This window comes from Lampetra fluviatilis, chromosome 9 (genome assembly GCF_964198595.1).
Source record: "Lampetra fluviatilis chromosome 9, kcLamFluv1.1, whole genome shotgun sequence".
Taxonomy (NCBI): Eukaryota; Metazoa; Chordata; class Hyperoartia; order Petromyzontiformes; family Petromyzontidae; genus Lampetra; species Lampetra fluviatilis.
Window position 1 is genome coordinate 5,888,099 of NC_136283.1, and position 25,359 is coordinate 5,913,457.

The 25,359-nt window shown below is 46.8% G+C and overlaps 1 protein-coding gene across 1 annotated transcript in view; it reads left to right on the forward strand.

The window, feature by feature from the left end:
• Positions 1-14,221, forward strand: part of LOC144934274 (guanylate cyclase 2G-like) — a 40,902-nt gene extending 26,681 nt beyond the window's left edge. The window contains exons 18-23 of the mRNA XM_078859954.1: positions 7,075-7,267; positions 7,874-8,048; positions 8,663-8,761; positions 11,307-11,398; positions 12,862-12,981; positions 13,851-14,221. Coding sequence (XP_078716080.1) covers positions 7,075-7,267; positions 7,874-8,048; positions 8,663-8,761; positions 11,307-11,398; positions 12,862-12,981; positions 13,851-14,012 — 841 coding nt within the window. The 3' untranslated portion in view covers positions 14,013-14,221. The remainder of the gene's footprint in view (positions 1-7,074; positions 7,268-7,873; positions 8,049-8,662; positions 8,762-11,306; positions 11,399-12,861; positions 12,982-13,850) is intronic.
• Positions 14,222-25,359: the final 11,138 nt, after the last annotated feature.

Genomic DNA, 25,359 nt, shown 5'->3' on the forward strand with positions numbered 1-25,359 from the left:
GCCGGGGAATGCGGCACTGGCCGCCACGATCGCCGAACCTCAGCCAGCTGCGGTGCAGGAGCGGGGCTTCGCTGCATCGTGTCCGGGGGAGTGGAGAACGGGAGGTCGTTCGCCCACACGTTCGCCCCGCAAGCTGGAGCAACCGAAACCTACGACGTCCGTCGTCTGCTACAACTGCGGCCTTCGGGGTCACGTCGCAGCCGGGTGCCGGGCCCCGCGTCCGCGCGCCGCAGGACCACGTCGGGACGACGACCAGGGCCACAAGTCATCCCAACAAAACCCGGCAAGTCGCGGCACCTCACACGTTCGGTCCACAAACACGGCACATTCGGGTCGCCGCTTCGCGGTGGGGGGTTCGCGGCTGGGTGCCGGGGGTTCAATTCGGCGAGGGGGGTCCGTACGCGGCCCGCAAGCAGTCGAGTGGTCCGAATTGGCCCACAGGATCGTGGCTGCGTCAGCCGGGTCGTCCGTGGTAACGGGGTTCATTGACGGGGTTGAGGTCCGGGTGCTTGTTGACACGGGTGCGTCGGCCACCATCATCTCGGACCTTATTTATAACATTCTTCCCGTCCAAAGTAGACCCCTTCTGCCGGTAGACGTGCCATTTTATGCGGCGAATGGGGGATCCCTGGGGATCATCGGCCAGATTCGGGCGACTATTTGCATTGGGGACATTAAATTAGCGGGCCCTATTTTTGTATCATCATCGCTGGCCGTTCCCTGTTTGCTAGGTACGGACTTTTTGTCAAAAATGCCCATCAAAATTCTTATTGATCAGGCCTGCATAGAGCTTCCGTCAGGTCGGCGGGTTGCCTTCTTGTCGAGCCCTATCAAAGTGCGCACGGTTTGTGCGACGGTGCAGGCGCTGGCGACTCACACTGTACGGGTACCCCCGGGATCGCAAATGTTAGTACCCCTTCGGTTCAGGAAGCCACTCGAGGTGGGTGCGGAGGCACAGGGGGTGCTGTTGGGGCCGTCAAACAGAGCCAGTAAGGGCCTCGACTTAGCGGTTGCTCAAACCGTGGTGAGAGGGGACAGTGAGCCGTTCGTAATGGTCCTGAATACGGGGTCGCGGCCGGCCGTAATTGCGCAGGGAACGGTGCTGGCTCACGCCGCGCCGCTGCTCGTTGAGGAACGGCTCGTGGCTCAAGCAGATTTTACTGTCGAGTCGCATCCTCAAAGTGATGAGGGGACTGAGTGGTTGGACTCGCTGTGTGCGGGTTCTGCTAACTTGTCCGGGGTGCAATTGGGAGCATTGAGGGGTTTGCTCATCGAGTTTGCTGACGTGTTCAGCAAACATAAGTACGATATCGGCTGCACTGACCTGTTGCGCCACCACATAGCTACAGGGGACGCGGCCCCTATTCGTCAGAATCCCTTCCGGCTCAGCCCGGCCGAGAAGGAACATGTGCAATCGGCGGTTAATGATATGTTGGCGGCCGATATCATTTCGCCCTCTTCTAGTCTGTGGGGTGCTCCTATTGTCCTAGTAAAGAAACAGGACGGGTCCTTGCGGTTTTGTGTCGATTTCCGCCGCTTAAACAAAATCTCGATGGCGGATGCGTATCCGCTCCCCAGGATGGATGAGTCGCTGGATGCCTTGGCGGGAGCGCAGTTTTTTTCCACACTCGATCTGCTTTCTGGATTTTGGCAATTGCCACTCGATAACGAGTCTAAACCTAAAACTGCTTTCCGGACACCTGGGGGCCTTTTTGAATTCAACCGTTTGCCCATGGGCTTACATTCCGCTCCCGCCACGTTCCAGAGACTCATGGAATTGGTTTTGTCGGGCCTCCAATGGGATACCTGTTTGATTTATCTTGACGATATTATCGTCTTTAGTCGGACTTTCGAGGAGCACCTCCAGCGACTGAGAGCGGTGTTCCTCAGGATGCGTTCCGCTAAGCTAAAATTTAAACCGGCTAAATGTTTTCTGCTTCGGGAATCGGTCAGGTATTTGGGCCATATCGTGAGTCGTTCAGGGATCTCGACGGACCCTGCTAAGACGCATTGCGTCAGCTCATGGCCAACGCCAACCTCGGTCACGGAGGTTCGTAGTTTCATTGGTTTTGCCTCCTATTACCGTCGTTTTGTCAAGCAATTTGCCACCATAGCCAAGCCCCTGCACGCTTTGACGGCTAAGGGTGTGAGGTTTCACTGGGGGGCAGAGGAGGAGGATGCGTTCTGCTCCCTCCGTGACGCTTTGGTGCAGGCTCCCCCCTTGTGTTACCCCGATTTCACACAACCGTTTTTGCTTGACACGGACGCCAGCAATACGGGTATCGGGGGGGTGCTCTCACAGTTGGTCGGGGGGGTTGAACGGGTGGTCGCCTACGGTAGTAGGGTTCTTTCCCCCGCAGAACAACGCTATTGCGTAACTCGTCGTGAATTGTTAGCCATTGTGTTTTTTACACAGCAATTCAGGCCGTATCTTTACGGCCGTCATTTTACGGTCCGGACGGACCATGCGGCTCTACAATACGCTATGCGCGTGGCGCAGCCATCGGGCCAATTGTCCCGATGGTTGGAGGTCCTTCAAGACTACCAATTCACGACGATTTACCGAAAAGGGTTGCGGCACTCAAACGCGGACGCCTTGTCGCGGTTGCCGCCGTGCACGGACTGCACATGTTTGTTGGGATCAGCGCGGTGCAAACCCCCGGTCGCCGGCACCCCGGGAGTTGCGCTCGCCGCCACTGACACCCCGGGAGAGGACGCCCCCACGGGGAGGGATTCGCTGTTGTCGTTGCCCCTCATTGAGTGGGGCCGCCTCCAGATGTCCGACAGCTCCCTACTTACGCTGCGTCGGAAAGTTGGCGCTCCCGAACAAGGGGAGGCGCGGGTCGGTTCCTGGGTGTGCAGACAGGGCCTGTTGATGAGGTGGGACAACATGTCCCGGCGTCACGTGCTCATGGTGCCTGTTGCTATGCGGGGTAGGGTTGTTCTGGCAGCTCATGAACGGCTCATGCATCTGGGTTTTCACAAAACGCTCGCCCTAATCCAGCGAGACTATTATTGGCCGGGGATGGGTAACGACGTGGCGAATATTCTTAAGGGATGCGTAGGGTGCGCCAAAAGGAAACCGCCACCATTGGCAGCTAATCCACCGCTGAAATCCATTCAGGTTTCGCGTATAAACGAATTGGTAGCGTTGGACATCTTGGGGCCCTTTCCGGTTACACCAAGGGGAAATAGGTTCCTGCTGGTTGGCGTGGAATACTTCACCCGATGGCCTATGGCATGGCCGCTCGCCAACCAGTCGGCTGCGGCGGTGGCGGACGCCTTTGTCCAGGGTTATGTGTTGGACAAGGGCGCCCCCGAACGCTTGCTGACGGATCAAGGGAAGAATTTTTCGAGCGTTTTGTTGCGCGAGGTGTGCGACCTGTTGGGTACAAAGAAAGTGCGTACTTCCCCCTACCACCCGCAGACTGACGGGATGGTTGAGCGTCTGAACAGAACGATTACGTCTATGTTGTGCCAACAGGTCTGCGACGATCAGGTTGATTGGGACTTACAGGTGCCGGGGGTACTCGCGGCCTATCGAATGGCCCCTCATGCGGCGACAGGGTTTTCCCCATTTTTTTCTCATGTATGGGCGGGAGGCCGATCCGGCCATGGACGTCCAACTGGGGATTTCCCAGCCACGTGCAAAATCTAAATTGGCAGACCACATCAAATTTAATATCGCCAAATTGACTGAAGCGCGGGAGGGGGCAAGGTTGAATTCGCGGTCGCGGCAAATTGCAAACGAGAAATTGCATGAGCGGAGGGTGCATACGCATGATTGGAAACCAGGCGATAAGGCCTGGCTGCATTGTCCACATGCACCGTTGGCTACGTCCCCCAAGTTGTTGAGACCTTGGAGGGGACCGGTGGAAATTGTGCGGGTTGCACGGCCCCAGAGTATACAGATTAAATGGGGGAAACGCCGTTGGTATGTGCACCCCTCCCGACTGAAGCCCTATGCGGCACCGTGTGACCCCGTTCTGTGCCGTGACGACCGGGCGTGTGATGTGACCGTCGACTCGGGGAGGGAGGTGTCGCAGGCTGATCCTCACGTGTCTCCACCTGACCCACCCCCAGGTGCCTCGGGCTTGACGGCTGCTGACCGTCGAGAGCCTGAACCCCGGGGCACGCACGAGTCCTCGATGCCTGGCCGATGTCTTCCTGAACCGCCGGCACCACCGGACGTTCAACCGCGTCTGGTGCCGTACGACGGACCGGCAAGGCGGACTCGGGCTAGGTCTCAACAATTTTCATGAGGACGGTTTTTTTGTGCTCTACACCGAGCTCGCCCGGTGTTCCCCTCTGCCGGGGTAATGTCCCGTTGTAGGGACGCTCGGAAGAAAAGGGGACACTGCACGAGTCGAAAGAAAAAAAAAAAATTTCCATTTATTTTTTTTGTATACACATTGCTATTGTCACTCGCCGGTTTGTATATATTGTTCTATTGTCGCGGTGGCATTGGTTGAGGGTTGCGGATGGTGGTGTTCGCGTCGTCTTGTGTTGTTAGCTTAGTTGTTGTTCTTGTTGTTGTGTTGTGTTACGGGGCACACAGGGAGGGTTTGTATATTTTTGTAGCAGCCGGGGCGGCTGCGAGCTATGTGGTAGGGGGTGATGTAGTGGTGGTATTGACGTGCGCCGACTGTGACAGTGATGGATCACGGGGCGGCGCGGGGTGCGGGGTTGGGCACGCGTTGTGGGCGTGGTGTGGACGCGCGCGCCGGGAGTGACAGATGACGAGGCGGCGCGGAGTGAGTGGTGAGGCACGATGAGATGTGGGAAAAGAGGATCGTAGCCAGCGCCCGGCGATTGGTCGAATAAGTGGGTGCTCGCAGCGACGTCCGCAGGTGGGGTATAAAGGGGGACGCGCGAGAGCACTCGGGGAGAGTTACCCAGTTGAAGACCCGAAGACGGAGCTGAAGACCTAGTGAAGCCGAGTAGCTCAGTGGCGTTAGTCGCCGAGTAGCTAAGTGGATGTTGGTCATCCGAGTAGCTCAGTGGCGTTAGTCGCCGAGTAGCTAAGTGGATGTTGGTCATCCGAGTAGCTCAGTGGGCGTTAGTCGCCAAGTAGCTAAGTGGGTGTTTGTCACCCGAGTACTAAGTGGATGTTGGTCATCCGAGTAGCTCAGTGGCGTTAGTCGCCAAGTAGCTAAGAGGATGTTGGTCATCCGAGTAGCTCAGTGGGCGTTAGTCGCCAAGTAGCTAAGTGGGTGTTTGTCACCCGAGTACTAAGTGGATGTTGGTCATCCGAGTAACTCAGTGGGCGTTAGTCGCCAAGTAGCTAAGTGGGTGTTTGTCACCCGAGTACTAAGTGGATGTTGGTCATCCGAGTAGCTCAGTGGGCGTTAGTCGCCAAGTAGCTAAGTGGGTGTTTGTCACCCGAGATACAAAGTAGGTGTTAGTCACCTGTAACCAAGTTTGATAAAATAAAGAGTGTGTTACCCGTGAAGTCGTCTCCCGTGGAGTTACTACATTACACATGCATCAGAGGACAAAATAAAATACAGATCACATAGCTGGGGCTGGACACGTCGCTAGAATGGTTGACATGTCACTACAATGGTTGATGGGAGTGTCGAGATTAACTCACGTGTGGGAGTGAGATGAGTTGTGGCAATGGCATTGGGAGGCCTTCGTCCAGCGGTGAATAGAATACGGCTGATGACAATGAAAAAGGAGTACGGTAGATTTTAGCTGTCGCGTACTTTCATAAACAAAAAAAAAATGCTTAACATTTTGAGACGTGTAAAAAAACTATAACTGGCAGTCTTAAAACAGCGCCAAATTCAATTGGTTATCGGCAACACTTACCATTTTATGAGACGCAGTGTATATTTACAAAGCGTTTGAGCAGAAAGCTTTTGGGAGTCTGTTAAAGATAAAATCAACCTTCTCAAACCGAACGCCAAATATCTCACATTTACATATGGTGGCTGGACAATATGCCAGTAATACTTCAGTTTGTTTTACATGTAACGTTTTGTAGGTTACTGTCAGACATGCACATTTTCAGTGGAAGGTGGCTGAGCGCACTTGCGTGAAAATGTACATATTTTGTGAAATTGCTTTTCACACTTTTCAAGTCTCACAGTGCTGGCATCTGTTTCCCATTATTCACTCAGCATAGGTGGCATCCTTGCTTTGTGGGGGTAGGGAAATAAGGGTTATGTTACCCCCCCCCGCCCCACCCTCCGCTTGGCTATAGTCTGTTAAAATAAAAGGTATTGTATATTAAATAATAATATAACCCGTTCTCAATCCACTGCTGGATGAAGGGTTTTTTGTATTGTTTGTTCTTGGAACTTTCTCAGCGGCCCCTACTGCACATCTGTGAAAAAGGGCTTCATAGCTCATCGGATGCCTCAAGCCTAAATATTTGGATTCTAATCTCCACATAGCGTGCTGGTCACTGGGGTTTTTGTTCTATACATCACTGCGCTGCTGGCCGGTGCAAGTTAGTGAAGGGACAGCACAGAGCTAGTTCAGGTATCACTCACTGCTGTAGTTAGCCGTGGCTGTCACTCAAATTCAGGTTCATAGCGCAGTGTACCAACCACCGTGTCACCGCTACACCGCTTACTGTGCATTATTTAGGTAACAAATGGCATTGCTCAGTGGACGGATGCTGCAGCTAAGTGCGTTGGATAAAAAAAAAACCCAGCAGGGTAATCAGAGCCGGGGATGCAAACCCTTGCCTTCTGTTTGCTGAAGGACGCTGCCTCGTGTTCTGGTCCCTGCGTCTACAACATCTCCACACAAACGGTGGTTATTTTTCCCCAACTTAAGATCTACTGGGAAACATACGGGATCGCCTCAGCCCTAGGCCTGCTGTCCTAATGACCTCCTTTCCCCATCTGCCAAGGGGTCACTTAGACCCCTCGTAAAGTATACAACATCACACGGCAAGATAGCGAGAGGTGACGGCAGTTTGGGAAAACCTTCATCGAGCGCTGGATTGACTATGACTCATGACGATGACTTACGGCGACGACGACGATGACGACGTAAGTGGTAAGCAGGTTGGCGCTGCCCATGGCTCACAGTGTTGTGGGGTCCCTCCCTTTGCGCCAGTGTTGTTGTGGAACAGCTGAAGGCCGGCAAGACCGTGCAGCCCGAGCACTTTGAGCAGGTGACCATATTCTTCTGCGACATCGTGGGCTTCACGGCCATGAGCGCCATCAGCAGCCCACTGGAGGTCATCACCCTCCTCAACGACCTCTACAACCTCCTCGATGACATCATCAGGGAATACGATGTCTACAAGGTCTCCTTCATTGTCCGGGAATCATTATAACAGACACACACACACACACACAAAGATATCCCATATAAGCTTTGCAGACTGTGAAAAGCACGTGCTGCTGAAGAAGAACTGTCAAGGTTGAGATGGCACGCGAGGGTGTGCCAGCACCATCCCCACCCACCCTCATTTCCCCAGTGCTAATGTTTACACACTACACCGGGTTACTCATTTTTAGACCGAGTAAACTTAGGGGAGACCCCGGACCGCTTCTGATATCACTCGCCACGAAGTGTCAGCGTTGGCCAGGAACAAGGTCTCCTCAGACTCCCACTAAGTATTGTGGGTGGACATATTATTACTATTGATACAAAAGGGACAATAACGCCCTTTGTTCGGCCAAGGATAGGACCCCTGAATCACAAGGCTCTTTTTCGTGAAGGTCCTACAGCGTGGAATATTTGACCAATCGTTTGTGAAGTGAGGCCATTGCTGCACTCTAAACCTCTTGGCCACCGCACAACCCCTCCGCCTAAAACGCAGTCAAAACATGTTGCGCTGCCCTCCCGCTCATCGGGCACCGGCCGGTGAACCGACCTCAATCGGATTTTCTCCCCCCCACCACCGCAGGTGGAGACCATCGGGGACGCGTACATGGTGGCGAGCGGCCTCCCTGTGCGCAACGGCGTGCGGCACGTGGAGGAGATCTCCATCATGTCCCTGCACTTTCTGAGCTCCATCATAAACTTCCGCATCCGCCACCTTCCCAAGGAACAGCTCAAAATTCGCATCGGCGTCAACAGCGGTAATTGAGCTGATTATAGCAAGGAGGAGGAGAAGGAGGCAATGGTAATGCCCGGCCTCCCATTAGCAGTCACGAGTCACCTTTGCTGACCAACTCTCCGATTTGTTTTCGGGTTGTGTCGCATGTTGTCCGGCATTACGTCTGACGAAGGAACATACAGTGCAACTTGAAAGCTCACCCCAGAGAGACGGCACTATGGGTAATGAGAATGAGTCACCATTGAGGTCCATCCCAAGAGCATGAGCCAGTGGCGTAACATGGTTGGCATGGGCCCTGGTGAAATTAATGAAACAGGGCCCTCCCCCCCGTTTGCCTGAGCTCCTGTTCGTAGCTCAGCACCCGGGCCCCCTTCGACTTGTGGGTCTCAGTGCAGTTGCACTTCCTGCACACTTGATAGCTACACCACTCACTAATTGGGACCAATATAGGAGTGTTAAGAGTGGATGCAATGATGCATCCTCACTGGCTTTAGCATGCATTGTAACTTATCGCATCTGGGACAAAACAACTTCCCATCACTTCAACAAAATGTGGGATTTCCCACGGCGGATAGTGTGCCGCGAAGTGCTAAACTTGAGTGCGATGTGTGTACCTTGTCGTTTTAATGCCGTCAGGTTCGGTGGTGGCAGGAGTAGTGGGGAACACCATGCCCAGGTACTGCCTCTTCGGAGACACCGTCAACGTGGCCTCACGCATGGAGAGCACCGGTTACCGTGAGCAGAGCACAACCAATGTCGTAGCAGCCGTTTCCATTCGTCAACATTTACACCGTTTTGATTTTCCCATGCCGCATAATTTACAGAATCACCGCGGCGATACGGTGAACCGTCGTGATTCAGGGTCACGATTCAATTCAACATTCTTGTTTAACACAGGCGTGAATGGTAACGCCTCTACTGGCTGCAGGGGTGACAAAAAACCCATTAAATGCAGCAAATAAAAAGTCGAAATACGTCAGGTCTTTTGCATGCATTTCGATGCACGTATTGATCGTAAGCATAAGAAGCAATTATAATTTATACATCGATGCATTATTTGTGAGATCATTAATATTTTTTTTGTCATTGAAATTAAGTGATCCTTGAATGACTTCAGGCCAGATAATATTTATAGGAAAATATAAATTATTAACAAGTGGGTTTATTCGTAACAATTGTTTATGCCGATAGGTCGAGTGGCAGGTGGTCAAATTCTATCATCTCAAAATTGCAAGGTCTATAACTGTGAAATACAACAGATACATAACTCACCTTTGTGTTAGGGTTACGTACAATCACTGCAAGTCACTGACAAAATGGAATAATTTAACAATGTAAATTTCACACAAAATATCACATTTATTTTACACGGACACGCAAAAAAACAATTTTATTTCAAGAGAGTAATTAAAAGTGCATCTGGGTGGTTTGTGCATCCCCTCAGTCAGACAACCGTGTTGGCATCTCTGAGCCTCCGGTTCAAATTCAACTTTAATTAATTTCCACTTTGATGCTTTGGTAAAGAATCTCTTGCAGCCAGGTCCGACGATAATTTGCAGCACAAAGAAAGCATTGACCGAACTGCAGCATCAATTCTCAACTTGGCAGTGTGCGTGCACTTCGTGGCTGGGCTGCTTGAGTGTTCATGGCTCCATGACATTAGTGGCTGCATTCTTGCAGCAGGCACTCGCTGTTGAGCATTTTTTAGGCCCTCTCAGAGCTGCGGGGAAAACAATATATGTGTGTGCTAACTTCACAGAGCTCTGTGAACAATGTAAACGGCACTCGTATGAAGCCTCCCGAGGAATATCGAGTGAGAAAAATATCCTCCAGACTTCTTTGTAAACGCAGCTTTTCACAGACACAATATACCCATGTTAATAAGGTACGGTTTTAGACTCACACAGACGTTGGTGGTGGAGAGGGTTGGTGGATCACGCAAATGCTGTGAAACTCCCTTCCTTTGGGCATCTACAGAGCTGCCATGCCCTGGCTTTCCAGGAGAAGGCGGTACAGGGAAATGTTGACTTAACTCCATCTGCTCCATCTGTGCGGGATAGAGTGTTGTCCCTTCAACATGTATGTGTTTACCCTTGGGTGCTCCAGTTTCCCCCCACATGTAAAAAACACGAATTAATTGGCTGAACACATCTTAATATATAGAGGACTGCAGAGCCTGGGCAAATGTTTTTTGCTGGCTCACTGCCACCTTTCCACTCGTCTGTGGTTCCTCCGCGCGCCTATGAGTTGATCTCTGTCTTCCAGAGTGAGCAAACACCGTACATAAGTTAACATTCTAATAGAAGCCACTGCTGTCTTCATGAATAGCTCTTGGGTTTGATGGTAAATGTTTATAATAAAGTGTTTGTTACTCTAATGAAGTAATTAATTTACGGTACATTGACAAGGCAATGGAGAAGTCCTGCTCTCCATTGCATATTATGTGTCCTCCTTGTCACAGCCCTGTAATTACGGAACCCTGACTTGGAATCACCAGAAACAGAGCCTTGATTGTAGGAATTAAGCCGAGGCACTCGGGAAGTTAGTAATTAATAGAGCCGAGGGTCCGTGAAGCCAATTTTGTAACATAACCCTGATGAGGCAAATGAACATGGAGCAAGCTAAAGCCACACACTAAAATCTGACTTTATAACAGTATGCATTACAGCCAACACAAACATTTTTGAACATTTTTGTCCTGGGCTACATAAAATACCCCCCCCCCCCCCCATTATGAATGGAAAGACAAGTGCGGGCAGCACACACGTATACGTATACCGTATGTATATTTGTGAACCGTGCTTTGTACTCGGTCTGGAATTGCAATTAAGTTTTGCTCCTTTAACTCCAGATTCCTTGTTTATAAGTTCGTGCTGACTGGATAGGAATGTGAGAAAATAGAGGAACACTTTACATTGGGCTGATTATTTTGCCGTTGAAATGTAAACGCAAACCCTGATACCTATTAGCATTCGCCTTAGATGAGAAGAGGCAGTGAGCCCAGTGAGGGATTTACAAAATATGCGCACGCTTTATGGAAATTGTTTTTTTAACACCGCAACGTGCCCAAAATAAGACATTGGTGTACCGATGTATGCCAAGTGGCTTATTAGAAAACAAAAAACTATTTTTATTTTTTGTTGTGATTCATTCTTTTTTATTTTAAACAGGGCGGTTTGGCGGGGGGAAAAAAACATTAGCGGAGACACATTGAAGTATGTGCGCACACAGTTCACAGATGGTACGCTAACTCTTATTTGTCCTTTAAACACTGTGACAGCTCTGCGCATCCACGTTTCTGAATCAACCGCGGTTCTCTTGAAATCGATTGGAGGTTACGAACTGGTTGAGAGGGGAGCAATCCAACTGAAGGTATGTGCATGGATGTGGATATTGCCTAACGTTCGTTTCTCAGAAAGTTGTATGGCCTCAAGAGTAAAATGGGGCCACTAAATTACCACTTAAAATGTGGCCACTGCGTTTTTTCTAAGGCCATAAGGCTGCCTAAGTTAAAAACACACATTTATCATTGATTTATCAGCTATAAATGTCAACATCCAGTGGTATTCCATAAAGTTTTCTATAGGTCCATTACTCTCACTAAGAAATTATAGCAATGGTGATGCCCGTAAAAAAAGTGGGTCGTGCTCGAAGAACATGCGGCCTCGGTGGTTGATGGTGATAAAACAAAGTCTTGGGAAACCCACACCCGCTGAATCTGAAAGCATGCATTTCCTTCTCGAGACATAACTTGTCTCCGACTATTTTCCAAACTTTCTCAAAGGGCCAGATGAACTGGGAAGATGAGGTAGACTGGAGATTGAACAGATCAGGGTTCACATTGCTGTTCATTGAATTTCATATTGCCTGGTATGGCTTACAGCTGAACAAAAATGCAGGTTGCTAATGTAATATAACGTGCAAGAATCTGGCAAGACAAGAAACCCCTTGTGTAAATAATACTTCTCTGCACATGTTTAAAAATAAAGAAATATGTATCTTGATCGCCACCCTTAGATTAGAATTCCCTGGCGATACAAAAGTTCATGACGTGCACGGACAATGCTATGCTATAAACACACCATGCAAGCAAGCCGTGGTCTCTCCTGCCTGGGTGGTCCAATGTTTTCATGGAGCGTGAGCCAGATATTATAAGAGCATACTTCCCTTGCAGAGTGAATGCGCTTAATCTGGGGCAACCAGGCATCACATCTGATTTGGGTTTTCAATAAGCAAAACGATGCACACAAACCTTTCATACACCTCAACCTAAGAGCACTCATTCACCCAGTGTAATGGAGCTTGCTGTGAGTGACCATTGTTAAAAGATGCCCTGTGCATATCAGTGTATTTCCTTGAGATCATTTTGCTTTGATCGCTTGTTCAAGTGATCGTATTAGCTTCGAGAAATCAGATACTTTAAACATTATCACTTGTTTTAATCCCCTTTGTAGTAGTATTATTATTACATACGCACACGCACGGATGCACTACATACACGCATCTATTTGATATTGAAAAAGGGTTGAAAACAGAAGAGTTACAAATTCCTTACCGTAAAGTATAAGCGTATTGCAAAGCCTCATTCTCTGCATTTTGGATTTAACATGTTATGAACACGTGTCAAATATTGAGCAATCTGAGAAAAAGTGTGATTGACCGCTGTCACAGCATTTATGAAAGGTATTTGCACACCATGCATATATTCCCTACCATAGGAATGTGGAATTTACATCGCAGAAACACCAGCAGCAATGACCACAACCTGAGTGCTCATTTTGCGCATCGACACACTTGTGATTAGTGTGCCATGCTCACCGTGTGGCGTGTCCCAGGGGAAAGGTAGCCAGCTGACGTACTGGCTGAACGGCAAGTTTGGGTTCCACATGCCTCTACCAGACTTTGACTACATGGATGAAATCATGAGGAGCAAGCTCAGCATTGACAGTAGCCAGGTACAGTGGGCATAATCCCAAGAATGACAGAGCATGAGTGATGGCTGTGTATTACATATAAATGGCATGGCCTTGTTATCATCAAGCGAGCAATCAGCCTGTTTTGCTTTCAAGCCTGCCGTCTTGGAATTTTTGCAATATTTTGCACGGGCGTGTTTAGTGTAGGTTGGTGTTGTGTGTAGCATCAACTAAAGTAATTCCGGATACTGTATAGTGTGTGCGTATGAATGCATGCATGCGTGTGTACCCTCGTGTTTGTATGCCAGGTGAGATGGTGTTCAAGCCCAAAACAGCTCTCCTGTAGAAATAGCAATGATTTTATTTCAGTATATTTTCGTACAGTTCTTGTAAAGTGGTAACTAAAATCGTCATGGACAGTGCATTATTGAATGTCTGGGGGTTGGGGGGGTAAAAAGAGCAGATAACAATCTCTCTGAAACCACGAAAATCCTAAATCCATTCGGAAAAGAAAATTATTGAAGATCTCGCAATGAACAACACGAGTGTGAAAGCGGCAAGAAAGGTGTTACTTGGGAAAGAGTAAATTATCATTGTTAGTATTTCTCGGTACAACCACTGTCTCTTATAGAACATCGCTAAATTGTCTTATAGTTCATGTTCATTCAGAATAGTTAATTTAATCTCATCATCGGTCAGTCATATTGAGGTTATTGTGGGTCGCCATAGCTGTAGCCATTGCCACACATGATGATTGTGTTCCAGTCCTGGTCGTCGTTGACTGAACAAAAGAAAACTTAATTGGACGAAATATTTTCATCGCCGATTTCGGTAACAAATTTGGCGACGGGAAACGCGGGCTCACGGCATTTCCCCCCCCCCACCACCACCACCGTTGTGTGCCACCACAGATTGTGGAGTCTAAAGCCGAGGAAGCGGTACGGGAGCTGGAAAAATTCCAGCTGACGCAGAGAATGCGTCCACAGGGGAAGAGCGTGGAAGTGTGCACTACCGAAAATACCATTTCCTCCGCTGTGGCCACCACGGATCATGTGTGGGCAACAACCCAGTAGGGTGCCGTCAAGTCCGAACGGAATCAATACATTGTCAATGGGTCAGCTACCAATCGTCTTGTGTTGAGTGAGACTCATCACTGAACATTAGAACTCCTCTTATGCGTGGCCTTATTGCACCTGTGACTCCTGTTATCCGTGAGATCTCTAGGACCTGGGAAAACTCGTGTATTGTCCGTGCCTCGGTTGTTCCTGTTCGTCACAATCACCCTGGGTTTTTTTTTCCCATCCTGCGTTGAGGAATGGATTCCTATTAGCCACACATTTTCATGGATAAGTGGAGCTCATCGGCAAATGAATGCTATTATCTGTGATTGTAAGTGGCTAAATTCACGGATAACATCGCGGATAACAGGATCCCACGATGTCCATTCCCTACATCACCGTGGATTAGCACGGTCGGCAACAAACGGTGCGAAAGAAGTTCAATAAACATATATACGTGAATAAGAGGAGTTCCACTGCATTGAATTCCTTAATCTCTGTGAAATAGTTAATTATATTAATGTGTTTTCATAATCCAGGAAAGCCTGTGTATCAAGACCTTTTCAGAAGGGGGCCTGCGTTTTGGGTATATGCTAATTCCTTTTTAGGGAATGTTTCGCATGTGGAAGCAAAAAGAGAATACAATTACTCTTACACCTAATTTTACAAATAAAATTGCCTCTTCACAGCGCTTCATCAACATCATTTGTATTTTAAGTGCATGTACACAGTAGATCCACACGACATCATCAACCCTTTGATTTACACGGGGGCCCCTACTTGGGACGACTGGAATTTTATTTTTTTGCACAGAAGAAGAGAGAGAGAGTAAACCGAATGGCGCAGGCAAAACGCACACGTGTAGAGGGAAACACAAACATGTCAGGCCAAAAAACGCACTCGCTGTGCTGCCTCGCGTGTAAAGCCCCCCTCCCCCCCCCCCATTGCCCTCCATTCTGGTGTCACGCACACCCATCGTTGCCATCCTGTTGCATGATCCACCTATCCCACCTCCACGTCACTGAAATGACAGCCATATGCCACGGAACGTACCCTGAAATAACGTTTAATGCAATTGCCTTCGAATAAGCTTTATTATTGAAACGTAATGCATTCTATTTTATCACACGTCCAGCAGAGAGCATATACACCAAGTTACGTACTGTGCATGTCAAAGAATGGCTCCATCCACATGCAAAGTTCACACAGGCAAGAAGGTACACAGGTGTAAACATACACGAATATGCAAGCATGCATCTGCATCTAGATTTCTTAGATCGTTTCAAGCATCATAATAATACCATTGTGTTCTGATTCGAGACAGAAAATTTGACCGTGTCCAACAGAGTGCATATTCCGGTAGCTTTTTCAGTACCTTATTTCACAACTGACTGTGTCTGCATAAAGCATAAAGGCACGGACGATACAATTACTTAATCAATTTTGGATTCGTACAACATCTAAACAAATGCATCGCAAGATGCCGCACAAAAACAGTTGTTGCCAACTCCAGGCCCCAAAAGGTTGACGAGGAATTTTGGTGCAATAATTTCCGAGCATGACTGCACTTCGTATGCTGCCCATTCATTTTATTTATTTTAAGATATTGTACAGTTGTGTGTATGTTGACCATACCAAACCACCACCAGCATGACCATACGGATATCAGTTGAACGAGAAGTAAATGCTTACAGATTAATGCTGATAACAAATGAGCTATCCTGTGTTGGTGCAACAAGACCCACTTCTAGCATCAGTTAAGACAACATTTTCCACGTACGTTGTGATATGTTTAATGTCCTAATATAAAAAAAAACGCATCGTTAGATGCCTGAATGTTGTGTACTGAGAGTGCATGGTTCCAGTCCACTGTAATTCATCACAACCACGTGTTTGGATTGAGGATCTGGGCCATGATCCCATTGTGAACCCATCCAAATGAATCCACGTTTTTACCTGGATATAATCTGGATTGGTCCTTCGATCGGATCCTGGATCAATTGGAACAGGATTTACATGTATTGCATAACAATACATGTTATAATATGTTCACAATTAAATAGCATACACAAAATTACGTGAAGTTATTTTGTTGCTGTCAATTACCAAACATTCCTTTATTTATAAAAACTAAAAAGTCTTGTAGAGTCTGAATACTTTTTTTCAAGAGAAAATTCTACATTGGATTATTTGCCTATTACCATCAAAACGATGCATATTTTGCTTCACGTGGGAGGAGGAAACCGACCGTTCTCGAGGGGGATAACGCACGCAAGCTTTGAGAGGGAGGGCCCATTGGCAATTGTCTAGCTACCTCACAGCTGCGCCGGTTTATGGGTAAATTCACAAATCTCTACGCGATCGCTCCAGCAACCCACGTCTCCAAAGTTCTCACTTCGCAGTTGTGTAACTACAGCTCCATAATACAGCATTAAAATCTATTATATATCTTAATGTAGCAATATCTCTTGATTCTAACACTAAACAGTACAAATAACAAACGACTTGTGATTTGATCCGTGACTTTGGCAAACTGCTACAAATTGCAATGGTAAATACAGTACCGTCCATGGTTAACAAGAATCAACTTAGGGAAAGGAATAATTATTCCTGCAACCTTTTTTTTAACACTTTCCAGCTGAGGTTGAAAGCCTTCATGCAGCAGCTCTATGCATCTGTCTGCAATGAGGTGGGAGGGGGTATGAAAACTTGCGTGAAGATATTTCAAACTCAACGAAACTTCAGTGTGAAGTTGTGCCGCTATTAGAGACGTACTAGCCCACACTCTCCGCTGCAGAGCTTCTATCAAATCTGCATTATATCTCTGTTAATACTTCCGAGGACAAACTCATATTGGAATGTGTTACACAATATCCATGAATATGTTTTGAATTTTACTACTTTTTTATTTCTAGATTAGGATGGGGTGCAATCGTGTCACATTCGGGCACAAGCTCTGCGGGTCTAATTCGCCAACTATTTTTATTTTTTGCGTGAGTAAATCAGGTCGATCCAATTACAAACCAAGCCAAAGGTGCATCTCTAGTAACCAGTGGAGCATTCCCAAAGGTAATTTGTAGCGATCCTATAGTTTTACCGATGTGGTACTTTAGTGACATTTCCTTCTCATCTGTTTGCCACTCAAAGTGTTTTATGTTATCAATGGATAAACACATGTAGCGATAATAATAACAATCAAATGAAATATGCTCATGGTTTATCTACATAAGCCAATCTATCTTCCACATTAGACCCTTTTTGGGGCCCTATTGACGCAATCGGCTTACAACGGTGAGGTCGCTGGGTGGCTCAAGAGGTCAGAGCACTAAGCTCACTCTGCTGAGATCCTGGGTTTGAATCCAGGCAGCGACTTGTGGTTAAACCGGATTCTCAAATGGGTTCTCAATGGTCTCAGCCCAGCCATCAATGACTTCACCAAACTACTCCCCCCCCCCATCACATAAAATGTGCTTGTGCACATAAATTTGGCTACATTCCAGCTCAGAGAAGATAGAATATCGGTTTTGACTGCCATGTGACAAATATTGCTCTCAGTGGCAGAGCGTGGGAAAAGCTGCTGCCCCTTCACAATCAAAAATAATTTCTACTCTGGTAACGCGCACAATATTCGCTCACAGACGTGAGGAATCTTAGACAAGCACGAAAGGCAACCAGGCGGTAATCCAGCGCCAAATCCCTCCCCCCTACCACGCTCTGCGGTCCTCTACATATAAAAGTGTTATCGATCAATCAATCATGAGTGTTTACATGTCCCCGGGGGAAAATGGAAGTACCCGGAGAAAACCCACCTGTGCAAAGGGGGGTAACATTCTATCCCGTACAGAACCAACAAATGCAGTCCACGTTCGATCTACCAGCTTCTTGCAAGGCAGGGTTATGGCCCCTGGACGCCCACTGGGTCAGAGTTTTGCAACATTTCTGTGATCCACCAACCTTCGCCTGCGCAGTGCTGAATAGCGGGGCATTCGCAACCACCGCCTCCACTACTGTGCGGGCTGCAGGGTCCCTTGAACGGATCTCAGTAGTTCTGCGATATCTACTTCCACGGGCTAGACACAAACACGAAGGAGTGTATGGCTCTGAGAGATCAGAAGAGATACTTGGTCTCATGACATGATGCCGATAGCCCAATGGGATGAAATTGGGGTATTTAAAAAAAGGTTCTCAAAATTATCCTTATCCATTTTAGGAGCGGCATTTCTTATTTATAATAACAGCATAGTTTGATTAAAGGCTTTTCCTCACTGAACAAGGTAAACATGTAAAGACATAGTGCAGATTGCTTTGCATGGGATTGAATTTATCTTGACACCATTTCTCTGTGTTGTGTTAACCTATTAATGATGCATGCGTCACTTATGCTTTACTTGCCTTATGATATCATTTCAAACTTGGACACATTAAAACAGCCAATGAAAATAAATGCTCAAGTGAGCAGTGATGGCCTGTGTCACCATTGAAGCATTGCATGACAGAACGATTTCTTGGTATTTGAAGTCAATTTATTTCGCACTTTTTTCATCTTTTACAACAACTTCAACGACGTAATGAAAAGAGACTTTGCAAGAATTAAACGGCACCTTTCAAAGGGCTCGCCGGGCTGGAATTCCAGGAACAACGTACTGCGTCGCGCATGAAGCTTGGGTCACTTTAAGTTCGGTGAGCACAACCGATGGTGCTTTCTGCATTCACGTAATGTATTACAGTTTAAATTTCGATTTAAAGCTTTCATGACTGCAGGGATTCATCTTCTTGGTTCTTTCGGTAAAGTCACGTAGAAGGGAAATAATAATAAATAATAATAATAAAACATAATAAAATAATTCTCACGACGTTTCGGCCACAACGCAAGCAGCCGTCCTCAGGTGAAGAATGAAACATCACCAAGCTTGGAGCGTATATTTAAGCTGGGTTGGAAGGGGAAGAAGAGCGCCTTGACAAAATAATTTGCATATCAAGAGGAATTTAGCATATTTATGGGGAATGCGTAGGAGGTGGGCGGGGGGTTTCACGTCGTGAGAATTATTTTATTATGTTTTATTTTTATTTTTTATTATTTCCCTTCTACGTGACTTTACCGAAAGAACCAAGAAGAAGTATTACAGTTTAACATTTATATATTCGGGTAGAATTTTTACTTGAAATTTCATTGGAAAATGTCCCTGCTAGTTTATCCGGGTCTAGACAGAGATCCACTGAAGTTGGCTGTTTTCGTGTTGTGATCAAATAAAAAAAACACATAACCAGCAACATTTTTCTTAATAATTTTCAGCATAAACAATGACACCGGCTCTCCCTTCGTTGGTTCGAAGAAAATAAAATTGGGTTCATTTTAATAAAGCGCATACATAATTCGCACATGTGTAATGTGTTGAATTTGGATCACTCTGAAGGTAAATATGACGAGGAAGTTTAAAGGGGAAGTCCAATGTTTTACTTGGAATGGTCTGGATTTATGAGGCTGTGGGAACAGCAAAAGGAAAGGCAATACAAAAAAACACACACAGCATTCCCAGCAGACATGGGAGTTGCCAGCCAGAGCAATCCGCTTGCACCTGGCGATAATCAGACCAGTGTTTTCGTGCGTGTAATTTCAGCGCGTCGAACTAACGAGGGATGGAATCCAAATATCAGCCCCGAGGGCTGCGCCAGTCCCGCAATGAGTATGGGCCGTTAGCAATCCCCAATCCAAGACGGTGCGACCTTCTCCATGAACATTGAGGCGCGGTTTAGTTCAGTGGAACTCGGATCGGTGACATTTTCGAATCAGCACAAACCAGTGCGGTGAGGCCGGCGGTTTTGGCTGGCCCGGCGTCTAGCCGTCGGCTTAAAATACTGGCGCGCTTCAAGGGGAGAGAATTGCATTCGAGAGGACGACGGGATTACTACGTAGCTCGTGCGCAGGTGCTAGATGGATTGTTTGTCACGGCGCAGGATCGTGAGAAAATTCCGACAGCGTGGGGGGAGGCCCTCGTCCAGCGGTGGATTGGTCATGGCTGACGATAATGTGATAGCAACGCTGCATGAGGTTATGAGAGCTCACCAGCTCTTTAGCAGGACTGCCCAACTTCGTGAGAAAGACTCCCTATAGAATCACCAGATTTTCGGTGGAATGTATTATCAAATCCCATGCAAAATAGTTCAATGCCACCGTTTGTTAGTTTAACCCCAAGTACAGTACAGTGTCATATTTGACGGAAGTCCACACTATGAAACCTACAAATGCAGACTATGGATCGTCGTAAGGGATGCTGGTAGATTAACACCACGTTACACCTTACACTAAACCCCACATTAGCGGTTTCGTTGCAGGAAGTTAAGGGTTGGGATTTACAATTATCCATGGGCTCATAAACGTGCCTCCACCACGGACAATCCCATCACAATTGATATCCTTTTTCTAAGATAGAATTGTCTTAGAAAAAGGATATCTTCAAACAGACAAAAAACACACACTGCGCAGGTTTTGCAAGCATAGCTCGCTCTCTCCGCTGCGCTTTCCAGGAGTACCGCGTATTTTGAATACGGAATGATGTCTGATGTTTCACGCCACGTGATAAGAGCTTCTGCAGGAAATTAATTCCATTCCGAACAACATACAGTGGATCTCAAAAGCACATTAAACGGCAAAGAGAGAGAGAGAAAAAAAAACCCCGACATTTTACATACTGACAATACTGTACCATATCAGGGGCATTCTTAAAAAAAAAAGAATTTTTTTTTTTCCCACATTGAGATGGGAGTCAAGCTGGCAACCCGAATCAAACAAAGGTCACTTCAGCGAGTGGGCAAGAAATGTATATTGATGACAGGCTTGAGCGCACACATTAATGCACCTTTGGCTCTCTAGTTACAAGCCGCCGCAAGCTCAAGAGAGCACGGACGGCACAAGTTGCTGTGATACAGGGAGGGCAGGAACAGCCAGCAACACAATGGTGGCATATTGAGAGACACACTGCAATAATGGGCACGGAGGTAGGCCCAGGTCTGATTTCCTTGATATTTGTCAAAGGAATTAATTCACGTCGCAGCAGCGTCAGAAATACGACCCCCTAGATGTACAGCATCATTGTTATCATGGTGAGTCTGAAAGGTGTGTTTTGTCAAGTGCCTTAAAAGTCTGAGAACAAACCATAAAATCTCTGACCCAGGACTTATTGTGTTTTTGTAATTCCTTAAGCAAATTTTAAAGTGAGTTAAGCATCTGTTGAAGCTGTTTTAGCCTTTGCTTTACAACATATACATGAGTAAAGTAACATAATCATCAGCCATGATCAGTCCGCCGTTGAATGAAGGGCTCACCAAGACAATGACATATCTCATGGTTCTGTGATGTTAACATTACATCGAGCACCTGTGCAAGAGCGCTATTGTTAAAAGTGCCACAATGAACCAACATTGTTGAAGTGGACCTACCTGTGACCTTATAACCCCCGAGCACACCTGGTCTCATCAGACGTCAGAAGCGAAGCAGGATTGAGCCTGTAGAGTGCTTGGATGGGTAACCACCGTGCAGACAACAGGTGGTATAGGCTACTGTGGGGCTATGTGGGCAGTAGAGGGCAATACAGAAACATCCAACCTTGCTCTGTACTATGTTCCCATATCTATGCTCCCTGCCTTCATCAATCCACATTGACCAATTCATGTATGGTTAGAAAAAGAAAATTGACCCGAATGGCATGGAGAGGGTCCTCGTCCAGCAGTGGATTGACAAAAGGCCTGTGCACACATACTGTACATACATACTGTACATACGTACGCGACTGCTGAGTTCACACCAGCCGCTGCATTATTAAGACTCGTGAAGAGACGCGATATGCTGTTAAGAAACCTAAGCTATGGCCACAGAACAGCTTCAGCTTACGCGTTAGTTTCTTTTGTCTTTAGGTATACTGCAGAAAAACACGCCTGGGATGAAACAATGCTTACTTACCTGTGATGGTTCCAGTTTTGTTTTGCTTCTTTAATGGCCATTTGTGGTGCCTGGGTCCCTAAAGTGCTGAGCATGTGCAGTCAACATCGCACACCAAGCCCAAAGGAAACCATTGGAGTGCATAGTGGAATTGTGACGTTTGAGATTAACGTAATTGCATGAAACTACCATGCTACAAAATCCTAAAATTTCTGCTGAGATTCCACAGCAGGTTTCAGGAAGTAATTTGGCGACATGGCTGGGTAAATTTACTTCCACTGGTTAAAAATATATATATATTTATTTAACGTACCATTTATTTTTATTTGAGGAACCCACAATGTGATTAAAATGGCCTACTGTTGTCTGCACGCAAGGAGTCAAAGAGAATTTATAATTTTAGTTACTTAAAATAAGAGGGTATATAAATACCGTACCATCAAAAGGTCTGTCTGAAGCTCTTAGACATGTATAAAATGTGTTTACGGTATCACACTGCCAAGAGAAACAAAGTTTTAGGATTTACAGAAATATTTTTTTTTATATCCAGTTGTTTATGTTTAAGCACCAGTGTATGGAGCGGTGAGAAATTCCCCCGTGTCTCCTACTTTTGAAATGAAAAACTGCTACACTTTGTAAAAGTACAATGAAGGCATTAAAACTGAAATTCTATACAAACATTTAAAACCACAGGCCATTGTTTAAAGCATCTGGCGAGCTGTACCATGACAGTTCAGCCTTCTGCCAGCGGGCGCTTGCGAGCGCTATTCAGTAGATTTCAGCCAATGTGCTCAGAGGGTATTCAGTAGTCTAACAAAGACCTTTCACATGACCCCAAGATAAGGGCAAAGGTATGACAGCACTGTTGAACGGCATACGAACATATACAGTCTTGTGACGTTTGTCAAAGATTGAGACGTTTTACTCGCAGCTGACCAATCATTTATTTATGGACCCAGTGCCTCTTTCAAGTTATTTTAGTAGTCGCAAGGTGTTTGAAATGATGGACATTTTAAAAGGGCTAACAGACAGATGAACAGCGATGCAAGCCAGATAATTGTGCTAACAGGTAATGGAGAATCATACACACATGCAGGACACCTGTGAAAGTGACCTTCATCGCTTAACGGATTCTTCCGGTTTAAAATCAAACGTCCGTCTAACGTTACTGGCGATACTGTGACTAGAAGATTTCAGCAACGAGCCTGTGACCAAATCAAGAATATGCCCGATATCATCAGATCTCAGAAGATCGTGCTTGGATGGGTGACCACCATGCACAACAGACGTTTCAGGCTGTTGTGCTAACACAGTGGGCAGTGTAGTAAAAAGTTAAATCTATTGTTGCATCGATCGTCGATGCTGCCACGTCTGTTGTGCTCCCTGCATTGACCGCCCTACACTGACCAGTATGGTGAAGTATGGTCAAATAACTCTCCACAACCCGCATTTGGTGGTGACGTGCTCATCCAGAAGTGGTCTGACGAAAAACGCATTACGTGAGGTTGTAAACACACATGTACGTGCAGTAATCGGAGAATGATGATGGTAACTTTGCTTGAGTAAATATTTTTGGCCAGACGGAGCACTAAAATCTCCCCCCACCCCACCGCAAACTTTGACCTTTACTTACTTATCTTGAGACTTAATGGGACAAACAGCTGTGTTTGGTTGGGCCCTTTCCCGGCCTGCCGTATCCTAGGATGCAAGCAAGGTAAGCGCAGGCACTTTCAGAAACATTTGATGCCTGTTATTTCAAACAAGGGAGGACGGGCTAAGAATATTATATTTTTAGACTTCTCGTGGAGGCTGAAGTGCCCCAGTGTTGTGAATAGCACTGAAAAGAATCCGGGTTTGTGTTCATATGATCCTATTTTAGGACCCTGCCATTCAGTGTTGGCAAAGGCTGCCTGCATCAACACTCCAAAGTCTGTGTGGGGTCGCTTGCTATGAGTGTTTTGTGGTTATAACAGTGGTGATTCTGCCATCAAAAGCCAAATTATAAACTAAATGTACTCAACACATTGGTGCTGCAAAGTTTAAATTATGCAAGTTATTTTATATGGCAGTACTATCAAAGTGTTGTCATACGGGGGAGTGGAGGTGCAGTGGTAAGCGCACTGTGCCTTGAACCCAGAGATACCTGGCCATGGCCAGCATGAGTAGCAAGTGATATCCGCAAATCGGTCCTGGTTGCCTCCACTTGACCAACTGGCACTGACCGGCACGGTGAAGTATGGTCAAAACAACTCCCCATGACCAATAGTGTGGAATAGGCCTTCATCCAGCATGAATTGACAAAGGGATGTAAATATTCATATTTTTTATTATTATACTTTTATATATAGGAGTTGCAAACATTGTATTTAAACTTGAAAATGTTAGTGTAAAACAAATAAGATGCATGATAGATGTGTTCTTGCATTACGAAACTGTTTGTGATATATTGAAACAGGTCCTCGACGTGTCTTAATACTTTATCTACAATTTGCCCAATTTGATATTTAATACAGTAAACAGGAGTATGCAATGGCACGATTCACTTCAGTGTATATGATATATATACACACAGTATACTCTTATATGAAGGTTATTTCACCGAGACTCAAATTACACAGATATATATTTTACTGGTAGGAACCTCCTGGTTACCCCAGCCCACAGGGGATTATTGTGTCCGTCGTGCAGGGAGGGGCTGGGTGTGGAGGGAGGGGCTGGGTGTGGAGGGAGGGGCTGGGTGGGGAGGGGAGGGTGGGGAGGGGCTGGGTGGGGAGGGGTGGGGCTGGGTGGAGAGGGGCTGGTCACCCCGTGGTGCCCTTATAAAACTCAACGTTTAAACTACTGACGCCGGCATGTGCCCGCCCTCACAGTCGGGCATATTTGCGGAATAGACCACGCCGCCGTTGACCCTGGCCATTGACCGAGCAACCCAACGTTCCTACCAGCTCCCTCCGCAGGAATGTGTTTAACGGTTTTGTCTGCGGGTTTTAGATAATCAGGGGTCTGCTGCCCCACATTTGAGCAGCGGTGCCGCCCTGCAATAGGCACACAGACACACGCCTAAGAGTGTCGCTCGGTTCGCGGCTCATGCAAGGAACCGCCCTCGGCAGACGTGTTGACAATTGGTCTAAGTGCATCACCACGGGGGCCTGGGCAGAGGAGTACAAATCTGCTCTCCATTTGCAAGCTTTAAAGTTTTGGCACGTTACTCGGCACAACTTTTGCAGGCATGTGAAAAAAAGGTTGCGAGTTTAGCTTTTAATTGATGGCAATTCTTGCTTTTTTTGGGGAAAGGTATCGTGACGGGAAGGTTATGGGGGAAGGTGGATGGATGACTTTGGGGGGAGGCGGAGAGGGGGTGGGGTACCGTATTCTCTAGATAATTCACTGTGTAACCAAAAAAACTTTTTTTTGTTCCTGGGTACT